Source organism: Carettochelys insculpta, chromosome 8, assembly GCF_033958435.1.
Source record: "Carettochelys insculpta isolate YL-2023 chromosome 8, ASM3395843v1, whole genome shotgun sequence".
In the NCBI taxonomy this organism is placed as follows: Eukaryota; Metazoa; Chordata; order Testudines; family Carettochelyidae; genus Carettochelys; species Carettochelys insculpta.
Genome location: NC_134144.1, coordinates 55,549,352 through 55,564,811, shown reverse-complemented (window position 1 = coordinate 55,564,811; position 15,460 = coordinate 55,549,352). Strand labels below are relative to the sequence as shown.

Genomic DNA, 15,460 nt, shown 5'->3' with positions numbered 1-15,460 from the left:
AATGGCCTCAAAGTGGGGCCCACCTATCAGTGACAGCTCCAACATATGGGTAACGTTGGCACAGACTGCCATCAACGCATCTGCCTTTTGTCTGTTCCACAGTATGGCCGTCAGACAGCTCATGGACACCTGTTTTATAGGTGTCAGTGCTACTCCTGCTCTCTTGCAAAACTATACCCTTGTGTGTAACTTTGCTTTCACTTCTCTCATATGCTGTTATCAAGTCTGCTCCACAGGTGCACTCTGTGTTGCCAGAAGAGCATCAACCACTTCACTTGATTCCTACTAGCCTCGGAATTCACAAAGGGGTCGCGGGGAGGAGTGTAGGGTGCGAGAAGACATTGTAACTTTCGAGAGTGCAGTCCGACCCCTCTGTGAATCCTCAGGAGAATTCCAAACAGACCAGTCTGTGCAAGGTGAAAAGCTGCAAAACAACTAACCCTGCCATGGCAACAATTGCATACAAGGCGCACTTGCCAAGACTTCAAGGCTACGCTGGCAGTAGGCCACAAGAGATAGTGATAAGGAATGCATAGGCAATTTTAGGCAATCTTATGGTAATGAGTTGAGCTTTATCAGCTAGTGTTAGGAGGCCTGTTACAGAGCCTCTCCCCGAGCGAAGCTCTGGTGTGTCGGGTCTTCCCCCACTGGTGACTGCGGCGTCTCCGGGGCTCCTGTCGCGGGTGTCACACGCTTTCAATAAACCAAATATAGCACTCGCCTTCTGGGTGCAGCCTCATCTCTGGGGAACCCAAGCCTGGTTGGGTATAAGCAGCATCTCCCTCACTTGTCGTCTTCTCCCACATTCATCCCCCAGCTGTCTTTGTGCATGGAATGCCCCTTTAATGAATCAAGGGGATTACTCTCTCCTTCTTCAGATCTGTTCTTAAGACCTCCACTGTGCTGTGATTCCCGCTACCAGAAATCAACCAAACAAGGGTGGCTTGGTGATGCACATTGAACATGAGGATGATTTCATTATTTAAATACATAAAAATAGTTACTGTCAAATTGTAGTTGTCAAGAGCCTTTAAGTTCTGCAGTAACTAATCAAATGATTTCATTTTAGCTATCTTTATACTCCTGTGTCTCAATCACTTTGAGGGTGGGGGTGGGGTTCGGGCAAAGTAAGTGGAAAGACTCCCATTGACTTCAACAGGATTTAGATCAGGCTAGTGCTACTTCTTGCCTCATTTTAGCTTGTAAGATCCTTTTGGCAGGGTATTCTTTTATTACTTATTTCTATAATAGTTATTACAATCCCATCTGGTATCCCCATTTGGTACCTTGATGCAAATAATAATAATAATAATAGAAAATGATACCAATATACATGTATTTGGGAATGAAAATCCATAAAATTAATTAATGATCACAGAGGACAGATATCAAGTAAAGTAAAGCAACGAAGGGTCCTGTGGCACCTTATAGACTAACAGAAAAGTTTAGTCTATAAGGTGCCACAGGACCCTTCGTTGCTCTACAGATCCAGACTAACACGGCTACCCCTCTGATACAAGTAAAGTAAGTAAGTTAAATATGACATAAAAGAAAAAAAGATGAAAAACATGGGTGGGCATGCAACCAAAATAAATGGAAAATTTGTTAAATGATTTTTTTTTCTGAAACTGATCTCCCCTTCACTGGAAGCAGTCCAAATATGCCTTTCAGGGCTGCAGGGCAGGCTTTACCTGTATTGTTTGCATGATGCACCAAATAAGTGCTAACAAAAGTGTACATAAAATTTACTATGCAAAGCAACTTGATTCATACATATCAATGTTGAATATTTGACAATCACTATCTACAAATGGAATACTCTTGGAAGGCTACACAAGCTGTATCCCTAATAATAAATGCACAGTAAGTCTGACTGCATGAGAGATTCAATCAGAGAAGGTCTGATTGCAGATGTCATTGCCATGATAGACATTATTAATCAAATTTATCATTCTGCTTCTGGACTTCTCTCCCAGTCAGTTATGGGTGGGAAATAGTGAGCAGTAAAGAGAAGTAAGAGGAAGGGAAAAATTAAAAGCGATCCTTTTATTCCTAAAATGAATTATTAGGAATTCAGGGTCTGCATCGTGCCAAAATACACATTTTCAAAAAACTACATAGCTAGCTTGTAGCACTCATGGTGAATCAGGTCCAAGTCTTGCATATTCTTTCTTACATGGTTTATTATGTCCATGTGTCTCATGTTAACACCAAGGCCCTTTCACAGTGGACCTTAACCCCTTCATGAGCAAGTTTACTTGATGCCAAATAAACTTCCTTCTGCAGCACTTTAACATTAAAATGAACATATTGGATATTATTTTTATGGTGTTCAGGCTTAAAAGACAAGAAAAAAAGTAATGAATATTTTCTAAAGAGGTCAGTGCATTTTAGGCATATTTTCATTATTCACCCAGGTTTGAGTCATAGCCTTTCAATCCTTTTGGACCAAAGGGAAGGAGGACTCTTGCCTAAGATATATGTTTTCATTTCTTAAGAATGATTCTGGAGTTCATAGAATAATGTTATCATTATGGAAGATTAGTTACTATAGCCTTAGAGGAGCCATTTGAGAGACTGCTGTGAGTGATGTGTTGGCTATTAGGAAACGTGTACTGATTGGTTAAAAGGATGAGACATAGCTGAAAATGGCACAAAAGACAAAGTTGGTAGAGGAAACAAACGCTTTGACTCTAGAAAGAATAATTAGATGAGATAATGGCATCTCTGTCTAGTGACAACTGGACCTAGAAAGACACCCGTTAATTTTCCCCTGGAGATAATCAAAACACTATACATTTTAGGGAATTTAACAGAGAAGGCCACTTTGTTCAGATGTAGTTATATGACAGCCTGCCAGATAGACCTGCAGCGTCTCCGCATGAGTTTTGGGGAGATCCTCATGTTCAGCTGAGCTCTTTGCCATTTCTGAATGAAGGAATGTTTGTGGGTTGGGAACAGTTAGGTTGGAAAAACTGTGGAAAACCTGTAGACATCAAATTGGTGTCCTCGTGAATGCATCTTTTAGATTTAGGTCAGGAGTCAGCACCCACTGGAATGCATGCCAAGAGTGTTACATTGGCTGATTTTGGTCAGCATGCAAGGTAGGCACTCAACCCCACCCCCTACTCCCCCATGCAGCAGAGAGCTTGCTCAAAGCCATGCCACCTCTCGATTAACAAAAGATTAGATAATGCTACCAACCACCACCTAAATTAATTAATTGATTAATGAAACTCTTGCAAGAAACACTATTAGTGACTTTAAAATGTATCACTGGCACGCAGGCTATATATCTAAGCCAAAAGGTCTGGTTGATGACCCAGATTTAGACTCTGGGGTCTTTGCCTATTTTGCCATATCTGGAACAGCAGAGCACCCTTCTAAACCACAAGGGAGCTGATTTGTGGTGTTGTAGCGTCATGCAGATTTCGTGTATTTGACCTTTCATAGATGGAAATGGTGGGGCAGACAGATCATATTTGACTGGTATTGTGAGTCCATGTGTAAGGCTAGAATGCCAATCAAATTTGGTTTCTCTGCACTTCATCTCCATTTATGGAGAGAAAGACAGGCCAAATCTGAGTGGTGCGGTTTCCCACTTCAGCCACTAGAAATGTTGGAAGGCCTGGGAGAAGGATACTCCATTACCATGCCAATTCTGTCATGAGTTATTTTATGCTGTAAGCAATCTGTAAGATTGCTGAAGAGCTGTAGATATTTCAATCTTGTATGCTACTACAATACTGTTCTTTGGAACTCATATCGTAGTGAAAGATGGACATTAAAACTTTAGCTGTTTAGTTTGGTCTTTCAGTTTAACTTGGATTCAAAATCTTGAGAGCTCAATCTCTCTCAGCTCACAGCTGGTACAAAATATAGTATAGAATTGTGGTATTTTTAGTTTCAATCCCTGCAAAGCCCAAAAGCAAGGAAAACTAAAGAGGTGCACAAGATGCTAGTTTTGGAGCCCTGCTGTGACGATTTTAACCCAAGACACCAATGCAAAGAGAAGGTAAAACCCAATGTAACTGAGCAGCAGAGCATTCTTACTGCTTATGGGTATCAGAGCAGCTTTGTATCTGTTACAACTTACCCCAGTGACCCCAAGATTGGATGAGTTCAAAGATGGTTTAACGTTACCTTACTTTCTTCTCCCAGTGTTAACAGATAGTGTTGGTGGACCACACCTGAGGATCTGCCCCTAGCATGGAGTAAGCTATCATGAAGTGTGTATCACATTAAACCTCTATGTGACTTAACAAGCTTCTAAGTAATTCAGTTCTCCTTGGATGAAATCCTCAACCCAGTGAGGACACTGGGAGTTTTGCTACTGACTTCAAGCGTATCACAATGTCATCTTCAATTTGGGGAAATAAAAGTAAACCTTTTGGGGAAAGAATCTTAAACCACCTCATGTCCCTTAAAAATTCTATCATTAAAAATCGCAACAATCAAGCATATTAGAGAAAAAGCGCATGCTTATAAATTATATAATTAACATATTCTTTAAATTGTGGGAGACAGTTCAAAAATTAATGACTGTCAATTCTCTATTAAACTTTCTATTCCATAAACAAAATACAACATCCAAAGATATCAGTAATGGGCTTCAGTTTATTAGGCAGAAAGGAGAAAAGGCACAGGCAGGCCATTTTCAAAAACAAACAGAAGTGGCTTTTATTACATAATTTATTTTATTATATAACTGAAAATTTCTAAACGCTCAAGTATATGTTCAGTTTCATTGTTTTGAAGTACTGGGTTGGGGACAGGGCGTGGGAGAGGGAGGAGGAACTGAAAGCATGTATTCCAACAAAAATGAAAGAATCATTCCTCATTCTAGTTACTCTAATTGTGCCTGCCCACAAAACACATTATACCCCAGCACAACCTCAATATTATGTGTTTATTAATAGCTGAAAACATGTTTATACACCTTGCATTTAATGAGGCTATATATTAAATCTGTTGGAGTTTCTGTATTTTATCAAACTGAAGTCTATGTAATTGGCTCTTCATTTGAATTCTGACCCTTGCATCAGCACAGTTATCTGAAGCCCTGAGCTGCTTCCTCTGATATTTAGAATCAATGAGGATGTCAGCCAGAATATCTTTTCAACATGTGCAAGGCAGACAAACTTTCCTTTCCCAATGAGAATAAGCAGTTTCTTTTCAACAAGTATGTCTGAAATTGCTTGAGAGAAATGTAACGTAAAAATGAAGGCAAATTACAAACTGAATCAATAAAGGATGAAAAGAGTTAAGAAAGAACTTTTCTAATTATTTATCATTTGTGCTAATTGCTTTTTAATACCTGATTTCCAGATGACGGTAACAAAGAGATTTACCAATACAAGTCCAACTGTTAAAATGGCAACCACATAACCTTTGTTTAATTACTCTGGGAATACTGGAAATGCAATATCAAGTCAGAATAGCAGCAGATAATGAATCTAGCATGATTCACCTCACCCCAAAATTTTAAGCTGCAGATGTGTTATTTGTTAAAATAACTCAGATCCCACATTCATGAACAAAAAGCTGAGTTTTTTTAAATTTTATACTGGTACTTTTTCTTTCAAGAACATGACTATAGACAGTCCAACAGTCTATGTTTAAATACACTCATCAGTACAGCTATCAAAAGGATTAAGTGTGTATTACATAAATGAGCTCCCAGATTAAGTATATGTTGTGAAATGTATGTGAATGTGCATGATTTGAACCAATGAACTGTGGCCTGAAATGATGTCACATAATGGGCAGCATTAAGTGGAAGGTTAAACCTACTTGCATCTCGGTTCATTAAACGCAGTTAAAGTGCAAATTCCCTCATTCTGACAGTAGTAATCACAGGGGTTCACTTTCTGGTCACAGCGCTGACTTTTAAACCCCACAGAGCATCTGCAGAATTTCAGTAAAATACAGCTAAATAAATATTCTGCCTTTTTCTGAACAAGTTTTAAACTCTTTACATACAATGATTGTAACACACACACACACACACACACACTATGCCCAACCTTTTCACAGCAAGTCCAATGCCATAAAGTTTGTGTAATCAAGACTAATACAAAACAATCAGATAACAGTGGATCCTGTATTAACCTCTTGTTTCAGGAATCAGAGATTTTGATTCTAAGCACCAAAGCCAAATGTCTTTGCCGTTAGTATTAGCAATTCCATGAATGGCTTTAAGAAAGAGGGGAAAAAAAAAAAAGACAACCCATGATTGTTTCCTAAGTATTCTTAGCAACATTTGGTACATGCTGCAGCTCGTATGTGTTTTTACAAACCCACACAAGTTACTGTGTGTGAAACTGGTTATCCCTGAGAATCTATGGTCTTTCATGGTTTCACATCAAACTACAGTAAACTGCCAACTTACATGTAGGTTGCGTTCATGGGCAACCACATGTAAGTCAAATTTCTCACAAGTTGGGACCAGGTGGGGGAGGGGACCCAGCTCTGGCTGCACCTGGTCCCCAGCTAAGTTCCTCTAAAAGGAGCTAGGAAACTGACCAGTGCAGCAGTGCTGGTCTTTTCCCCAGCTTCTGCAAGCAGAGGGGAGCCAGGAGCTGAAGCAGGCTTCTGCCTGGGTCTTGGCTCCCTGCCACTCATGTTTTTGACTCACATTATTGGAAGTAATATGTAAGCTGAAATTGGGTAAGTCAGGGGTCTCCTGTATCTCAAGAGAAGACTATATTAAAATATGAAAAACACCGCTTAAAAAGAGAGTGAGAAATATAAATCACTAGGCACCAAAATATCTATCATAGATTTTTAATCCCATACTATTATGTATTTGACTTCTTAGATATTAGTTCCTCACACCTCAATCTTAAATTACTGAGAGTATTCTACTGTAAAATCTTTCTAGTGCTGTGATTAGATACTAGCTATAGTTAAACCTATTTGAAGAACAGTGAAGAAGTCACTAAATCATCAACATTGTCAAATGGTAACCAAAAAGAATATTCTAACGACTTGCAGTAAAACAGAGTGACAAACAAGAATAACGTGTATAGACATAAAGATACCATTTGTGAGTGGTACATCAGAAATACCTGAACAGGCCAGAAATGTAGATGAACAGAAACTTTATTCTTTACTGCCACACAGATGTTTTACTGAAACATACAAAAATACTTACAGACAAACAGGTACATTTGTCTCTGGGTCCAGCTGACATGCACCACCATTGTAACAGTAGCCATCACATAGTTGACAGCTAGAAGCTATCTTTCCATTTGTGCAGCTGTAATTGAAAAAAAAATGTTCTCCATGTCATTATTGCTGAAAGCAGATGTGAACTATGTACAGATGAAAACATTCATCTTGTGATAAGTGACAGAACTGCTGATTGATTAGATTTCACCAAGACTGCCTAACTTGAGGCAGTAAGTTTATTGTAGAACACATTACTTTTAGTCTTTACAAATTCTAATAATTTTCAGTCTATTTAGCTCATCATAATAAACTATCACTATAATTTATGTATTTTCCCATAAAAATCATTGTGTATATTAATGGAGGAAACCTGTTTCCTTATGCCGTTGTCCTGAATACCACTGTTAGGCAAAACAAGACTCCAGCAATGTGGTTAACTAGGGTGCAACTAGACAATATGTCTGGGAGCTACCCGACAATAATTCCTCCTGTGCAGGCCATTCTTTCCATTGTGATCATCTCCACTGGTGCAGAGTGGTTATCAGACTCTCATTCTTTTGTTTTGGGTCCCAACACATTTGCTTGGATCCCATTATGGTCATGCAAGGATTAAAGAGGAGGGAAAGTGGTGATGTCTCCTCTGCCAGATGTAAGAAGCCTCACCCAGGCCCCATCTTTTTTTAGAAGAGATCTAAATGGTGTGGGAACTTTCCAAATTGTGTAGAATTATTCCTAGTACTAAGGGAAAGGTTTAAAAATCTGCCACTTACTTAAAATGTCAACAAGTTTGACCTTCAGGTCCACCAACTAGCTTAACCATCCCCCTCTTCCAGCTAACAAAGAAGATGAATTGTCCCCAAGAAAAGGAGGGTTATAATTCCTTTAAAGGGACAAAGATTGTCTTTGAGCTGTTGGCACAAACTTATCCCCACCTCTGAGGCACTGGAGAGAGACGACTGCTGGTAAAACCTTTAGGTGGTATTTAAATGTAAGCAAATAAGCAATGACCAATAAACGGATTGATCTTCGTTATTTCAGGTCTGAATAAATAGTCCATTTTCAAGGCTTAAGGAAAACAACACTAACATTTTGCCTACATTTTTATTTAAAACTGTGAATCATATTTTTAGTCAATCTCCTTTTTTTCTAACATTTATTGACTTTGAGCCTGAGTTGGAATTCAGTTGTCTGGACATAGCATGACTGTTTTTTAAAAATGTAGCATTATTATTAGTGTTGGTTAGTTGTACAGTAGCATCCAACAGGCACAATTTTAACGGTTTATTGTGCAAAGTTCTATATGTATATCAGAACATCAGCTTCCTTGATCTAAACAGGCAAATAGTAAATGAAAAACAATAATTCCTTTTTACAGAGTGGGGGCTGAGGCACAGGATGATCAAAGAAACTTTGGCCAAGGTTCCAAAGGAAATATCAGTCAGAAGTATGAAGTGGGCTCTCATCTCCTGAGTCCTGTTTCAATGCCGTAATAATAATTAAAAATAAAAAAAAAGGCACCCTTCCTGTTGGTGTTTGATAACTGCTGTCCAGTAGAGGTTTGCGATAACTGAAGTTTCCCCTTATAATTAGAATAGATGTGGTAATGGTTGGTAAAAATGGATATTTTAAATGGTTTCTACTATTGTGTGCACTGTAAAACTAACTGATGAAGGTCACAAACCTGAAGCAAAACATAACTTGCACTGTTTTTTTTCAGATCAGACCTAGAAAGGTTGTGTTCAGAAGCCTGGCTCCTGTTCAGGTTTTTTTTTAATTCATTATGTTTGCGGTTGTAAATTGTACAACCCCTCATTCCCATGCCTAATTGCTGACTATCAAGCTATTTCTCTGCTATTGGTATTACTGTCTGATGCAGATAAATAGTGATTAACTGATACAGATATATAGTTCTTGAGATATATGGATATTCTATTTTATGAAAGTTCTGGTTCACCTGTACACTAGAAATTTGATTATTTTATTCTTATAAAACACGAAATGGGATCAAACTGAAGACAAACTGCTTTTATCTGTACAGTACTATACTATATTGAATATGATCCCCTCTCTATCTGCACTCTAATAGCAGCCTCTTAACAGTTTAGAAAACAGGTAGAATTCAATGCTGTGTCATATGAACACCAGCTCCACAACTACATGTGACATGGACTGTCTTCTATTTGCATCTCCTTTTTAACTTCACAAACAATTTCTTTTGGCTTCTTTTTACCAATCCCGATACCATTCTTTTCTTACACCCTTTATTTTTTCAATAATTATTTCATTCTTCCTTCTTTGATTGTTCTCCTTAGCTCATTTCCATCTTCTTCATTTGGTCCCAATTTTGCCTTTTCTTTAAATGTGTATTAGAATCTGCCTTGCATTAAATAAGTTGCAGTACAATTAGCCTCACTTTCCACTCTGAAGTTATTGTAATAGTGAGGAACTGAGAGGAGGCATGTCTATTAGAAATGCCAGTTAGCACTGTGTAGGTGACAGCTTAGTTCCAGTGGTAATATGAAATTACAACAGGACTTCTAAAGAAAGGACAATTACAGAGCAACCTCCAAATTGCAAAAGGGCTTTTTCAAGATGCTGACAATTTTCATACAGCTTTGCTCATGAATGTGAAAAGCCATTTTAGTGTAACCCTTTAGTTCTGGAAATATGACTAGGGATCATCTTCCAATGCATTCATATTTATGACTGCTGCTATCTATGGCTATGTCTACAAGTGAAGCCTACATCAAAGTAGCCTATTTCGATGTGGCGACATCGAAATAGGCTATTTCGATGAATAACGTCTACACGTCCTCCAGGGCTGGCAACGTCGATGTTCAACATTGACGTTGCACAGCACCACATCGAAATAGGCGCTGCGAGGGAATGTCTACACACCAAAGTAGCACACATCGAAATAAGGGTGCCAGGCACAGCTGCAGACAGGGTCACAGGGCGGACTCAACAGCAAGCCGCTCCCTTAAAGGGCCCCTCCCAGACACAGTTGCACTAAACAACACAAGATCCACAGAGCCGACAACTGGTTGCAGACCCTGTGCATGCAGCATGGATCCCCAGCTGCCACAGCAGCAGCCAGAAGCCCTGGGCTAAGGGCCGCTGCACACGGTGACCATAGAGCCCTGCAGGGGCTGGAGACAGAGCGTCTCTCAACCCCTCAGCTGATGGCCGCCATGGCGGACCCCGCGATTTCGAAGTTGCGGGACGCGCAACGACTACACGGTCCCTACTTCGACGTTGAACGTTGAAGTAGGGCGCTATTCCCATCCCCTCATGGGGTTAGCGGCTTCAACGTCTCGCCGCCTAACGTCAATGTTAACATCGAAATAGCGCCCAACACGTGTAGCCGTGACGGGCGCTATTTCGAAGTTAGTGCCGCTACTTCGAAGTAGCGTGCACGTGTAGACACGGCTTATGAAGCATATCATACACGTAGGTCTATGTATTATATCTGTTTTGTATGGATACAAATTTTAATATATTGGCAGGTGTATATATGCTTGTAATTAAAAAAGCAAAACACATTTAAATAATAAAACTGCTTATTATAATTTGCTTTTTAAGGCCAAGGAACAAAATAAGCTCAGATTGGTTAGAGACATAAAGGGTAGCAAGAAAATATTTTATAAATATATTAGAAGCAAGAGGAAGACCAAATGAAGAGGGGAAAACAACAGAAATGTGGAAATGGTAGAGGTGCTTAATGATTTCTTTGATTCAGTTTTCACCAAAATGGCTGGTGGAGATTGGATGCCTAACATGATAAATGCCCATGATTTGCTCACTTTGATAATATTTTTTTTGTTAGTCTTTAAATGCTACTGGACTGCTTTTCTGTTTTCATAGTATATAGACCAGCACGGCTATCTCTCTGTCACTATTTGCCCTTGAAAATAGTGTAGGATCAGAAACTAAAATAGGGAAAGAACTAGTTAAAATTTGTAGACGAGTTAGATGTCTTCCAGTCACCAGGGCCTGATGCAATACATCTTAGGATACTCAAGGTGTTGACTGAGGAGATATTGGAACCATTAGCTATTATCTTTGAAATGTCATGTACTACAGGTGATATTCCATAAGACTGGAAAAGAGCAAATATAAATAGACTGCCCATCTATAAAAAAGGGAAATAAGGACAAGGCAAGGAATTGCAGACCAGTCATTTTAACTTCTGTACCACGAAAGATAATGGAGCAAATAATTAAGGAATCTATTTGCAAACATCTAGAAGGTTTTAAGGAGATAAGTATTATTCAGCAAAGAATCGTCTAGAAAAAATTATGTCAAACCAACCTGATAGCTATCTTTAACAGGATAACAAGCCTTGTGGATGAGGGGAATTGGCAGATGTGTTACATCTAGACTTCAGTATGGCATTTGATACAATCTCACATGACCTCATCAACCAAATAGGGAAATACAACCTAGATCAAGCTACTATCTGGTGGGGCATAACCTGCTGGAAAATCATTCCTAGAGAGTAGTTATCAGTGGTTCACAGTCAACCTGGAAGCCCGTAATGAGTGGGATTCCCCTGGGATGAGTTTTGGGAACAGTCTTCTGTTTACTATCAATAATTTAGATGAAGGCATAGATAGTACACTTGTAAAGTTTGCAGATGATATCAACTGGGAGGAGTTGCAAGTATTTTGGACAATAGGATTATAATTCAAAATGATCAAGACAAACTGGAGAAATGGTTTAAGGTAAATATGATGAAATCTAGTAAGGACAAATGCAAAATACTCCACTTAAGAAGGAGCAATCAATTGCACACATATGAAATGGAAATAATAACAGAGAAGTAACTGTATTAGTCTGTATTCTAACAAAATAAAACAGCCATAATGTAGCATTTTTGTTAGCCTTTAAAGTGCTACATTACTGCTGTTTTGTTTTATATAAAATGGCAAATGACCATCTAGGAAGGAGAACTGCAGAAAGGGAACTAGGGATCACAGTGAGCCACAAGCTTAATATAAGTCAAGAGTTTAATACTGATGCAGAAAAAGCAAACATCATTCAGGGATGTATTTACAGAAGTGTTTTAAGCAAGACGTGACAACTAATTCCTTTGCTCTACTCTGCATTGATTAGACATCAAGTGGAGAATTTAGTCTAGTTCTTGGTGCTGCATTTCAGAAAAGATGTGGACAAAATTGGAGAAGGCCCGAGAAGAAGCAACAAAATGATTAAATGTCTAAAAAAATATGACTAATAAGAGATGATTGAAAGAATTGGTATTGGTTAGTCTGGAAAAGAGAAGACTGAGAGGGAACATAACAGCTTTTATGTATCAAAAAGGTTGACAGAGTGAGGGAAGAGACAAAAATATTCTCACAGAATCACAGAATCATAGGGCTGGAAGGGACCTCAGGAGGTCATCTAGTCCAGCCCCCTGCTTCAAGCAAGATCAACCCCTACTAAGTCATCCCAGCCAGGACCTTGTCCAGCCAGGACTTGAAAATCTCAAGGGATGGAGAATCCACCACCTCTCTAGGCAATGCATTCCAATGCTTTACCACCCGCCTGGTGAAGAAGTTTTTCCTAATATCTAACCTACACCTTTCCCTCCTCAACTTCTGACCATTACTCCTTGTTCTGCCATCTGACACCATTGAGAACAGTTTCTCACTCTCCTTTTTAGAGCTCCCATTCAGGAAGTTGAAGGCTGCTATTAAATCACCCCTAAGTCTTTCCTTCTGTAAACTAAACAAGCCCAAATCCCTCAACCTATCCTCATAGGTCTTGTGCTCCAGACCCTTAATCATTTTTGTTGCCCTTCGCTGAACCTGCTCTAGCAAATCCACATCCTTTTTATACTGGGGGGCCCAAAACTGGACACAATATTCCAGATGTGGCCTCACCAGTGCCAAATAAAGAGGAATAGCTACTTCTCTAGATCTGCTCGAAATGCTCCTCCTAATGCACCCCAGTATGCCGTTAGCTTTCTTGGCTACAAGGGCACACTGTTTACTCATATCCAGCCTTTCATCCACCATAACCCCTAGGTCCCTTTCCATCTTACTGCTGCTGAGTCAGTCGGTCCCCAGTCGGTTCTCCTTAGCCTCTGATGACAGGACAAGAAGCAATGGGCTTAAACTGCTGCAAGGGAGGTTTAAGTTTCACTTTAGTAAAAAATTCCTAAATATCAGATAGGTAAGCAGTGAAATAAACTACCTAGGGAGGTTTTGAAATCTCCACCACTGCAAATTTTTAAGAGCAGGTTATACAAACGCCTATCATGGATGAGCTAGAAAGATGGTGCTTGATCCTCCCATAAGTATAGGGGACTGGACTTGATGACTTCTTCAGACCCATTTCAGTTCTATAAGTCTGTGATTCTAAAGTGCATACAATATTCCTTGGTCCCAGTTTGCTCACATGGCAAGGTCAGAAAAAAATGATGGGTTCAAAAAAACACAGTCCTCATTCTCCAGCATTATGATGGACCAGGAAGAAGAGATGTATGAGGCTTTTTTTAAACTAACAAAATCATCAAAGCACAGGACTGATGAGTGAGTACTTCAACTCCCCAGACATCCACTGGAAAAATAATAGAGAATGGCACAGATCATCGTTTACGTTGCTGGAATGCATTGGAGACAATTTTTCTTTACTGCAGACAGAAATAAAAAACAAGGGAGAGACAGTTCTATTTCTGATTCTGATGAATAGGGAGTAACTGGTTAAAAGTTTGAAGACAGAAGACAGCTTGGGTGAAAGAGATCATAAGATGGCAAAGCTCATTGTTCACAGGGAAACAGAAGCTTGTGGATGATGGAAGACATGTCAGAGGACTGGAAAAGGGTATATATATAATGCCTATATGCGAAAAGGAAAACTTAGCTGGAAAGATAATAGAGCAAACAATCAAACAAGTGTAAGCACTGGGAGATAATAAATTGATGAGTAGTAGTCAATGTAGATTTGTCAAGAATAAATCAGATCAAACCCACCTAATTTCCTTCTTTAATGGGTTACAAGCTTTCTGGATGAGGGAAGCAATAGATGTAATGTATATCAACTTTACTCAGCCTTTGATACTGTCTCACATAAAATTCTCATCAGTAAATTAGAGAAATATCACCTAGGTCATGCTACTATAAAGTAGGTGCACAACTGGTTGGAAATCAGTATTCAGAGAGAATAATAATCAACTGTTCACACTCAAACTGGAAGGACATATGGGGTGGAATGCTAGGTCCAATTCTATTTAATATCTTCATACCTTATTTTGATAATGGCATGAGGAGTACTTTTTAGAAAGGCTGCAGATGATACCAAACTGAGAGTGGTTACAAGCATTTTGGAAGACAGGAATAGAATTCAAAATGACATGAGTAAATGGGCAAAAGTATGAAGTTCAATAAGGACAAATACAAATTACTACTCTTTGGAAGGCAAACATAGTTGCACATATTCAAACTGGGATTTAATTACTCTGGAGGGGGTACTGCAGAAAACTACCTAAGAATTATAATAAATCCCAATATAAATATGAGTAAAAAAGTAATATTGTAGCAAAAATGTAAACATCATTTTGGGACATATTAGCAAGAGTGTTGCGAGCAAGACACAAGAAACAATTATTTCAGTCTGCTTAGCACTGATAAAGCTTCAAATGAAGTATTATCTCCAGTTTTAGTAGTAGAACTTGGGAAAGATGTAAACAAATTGTATCAAGTGCAGAGGAGAGCAACACAAATGAGTAAAGGAAAAATTAAAAATAACAGGTTTGTTTGGGCTGGAAAAGAGAAGACATAGAGGTTATGATAACAGTCAAAGTACATAAAAGGTTGCTATAAAGAGGAGCAGATAAAATATTCTGTTTATTTTTGGGGGAAAAACAAGAAGTAATGGGCTTAAATTGCAAAAGAGGAGATACAATTAGACATTAGGAAAAACTTGCTTAGCATAACAGCACTTAAGTAATGAACCAAGTTAGCTAGGGAGATTGTTGAACCATTGTTGGAGGTTTTTAGGAGCAGAATAGACAAACATCTGTTACTATTATGGATAGTCAAGATCAGACATGGGCAGCAAGCTCGATGTGGTTTGCCAGGGTTAGCACCTGGCAAGCTGCCGGCACTTATTTACTTGTATGTCTACAGGTATGGCTGCTTGCAGCTCCAGTTGCCTGCAGATCACTGTTATTGGCCAATAGGAGCTGCAGGAAGAGGTGTGGACCAGGACACCACTTCCTTCAGCTTTCCCATTGGCTGGGAATGGTGATCTGCACTCAACAGGTGCTGCAAGCAGTCACACT

General features: G+C 39.1%; 1 protein-coding gene across 1 annotated transcript in view; it reads right to left on the bottom strand.

The window, feature by feature from the left end:
* The window catches only part of LRP1B (LDL receptor related protein 1B), a 1,349,009-nt gene that overhangs the window by 30,613 nt on the left and 1,302,936 nt on the right, over positions 1-15,460 (bottom strand). Inside the window, exon 87 of the mRNA XM_075000767.1 lies at positions 7,157-7,261. Coding sequence (XP_074856868.1) covers positions 7,157-7,261 — 105 coding nt within the window. The remainder of the gene's footprint in view (positions 1-7,156; positions 7,262-15,460) is intronic.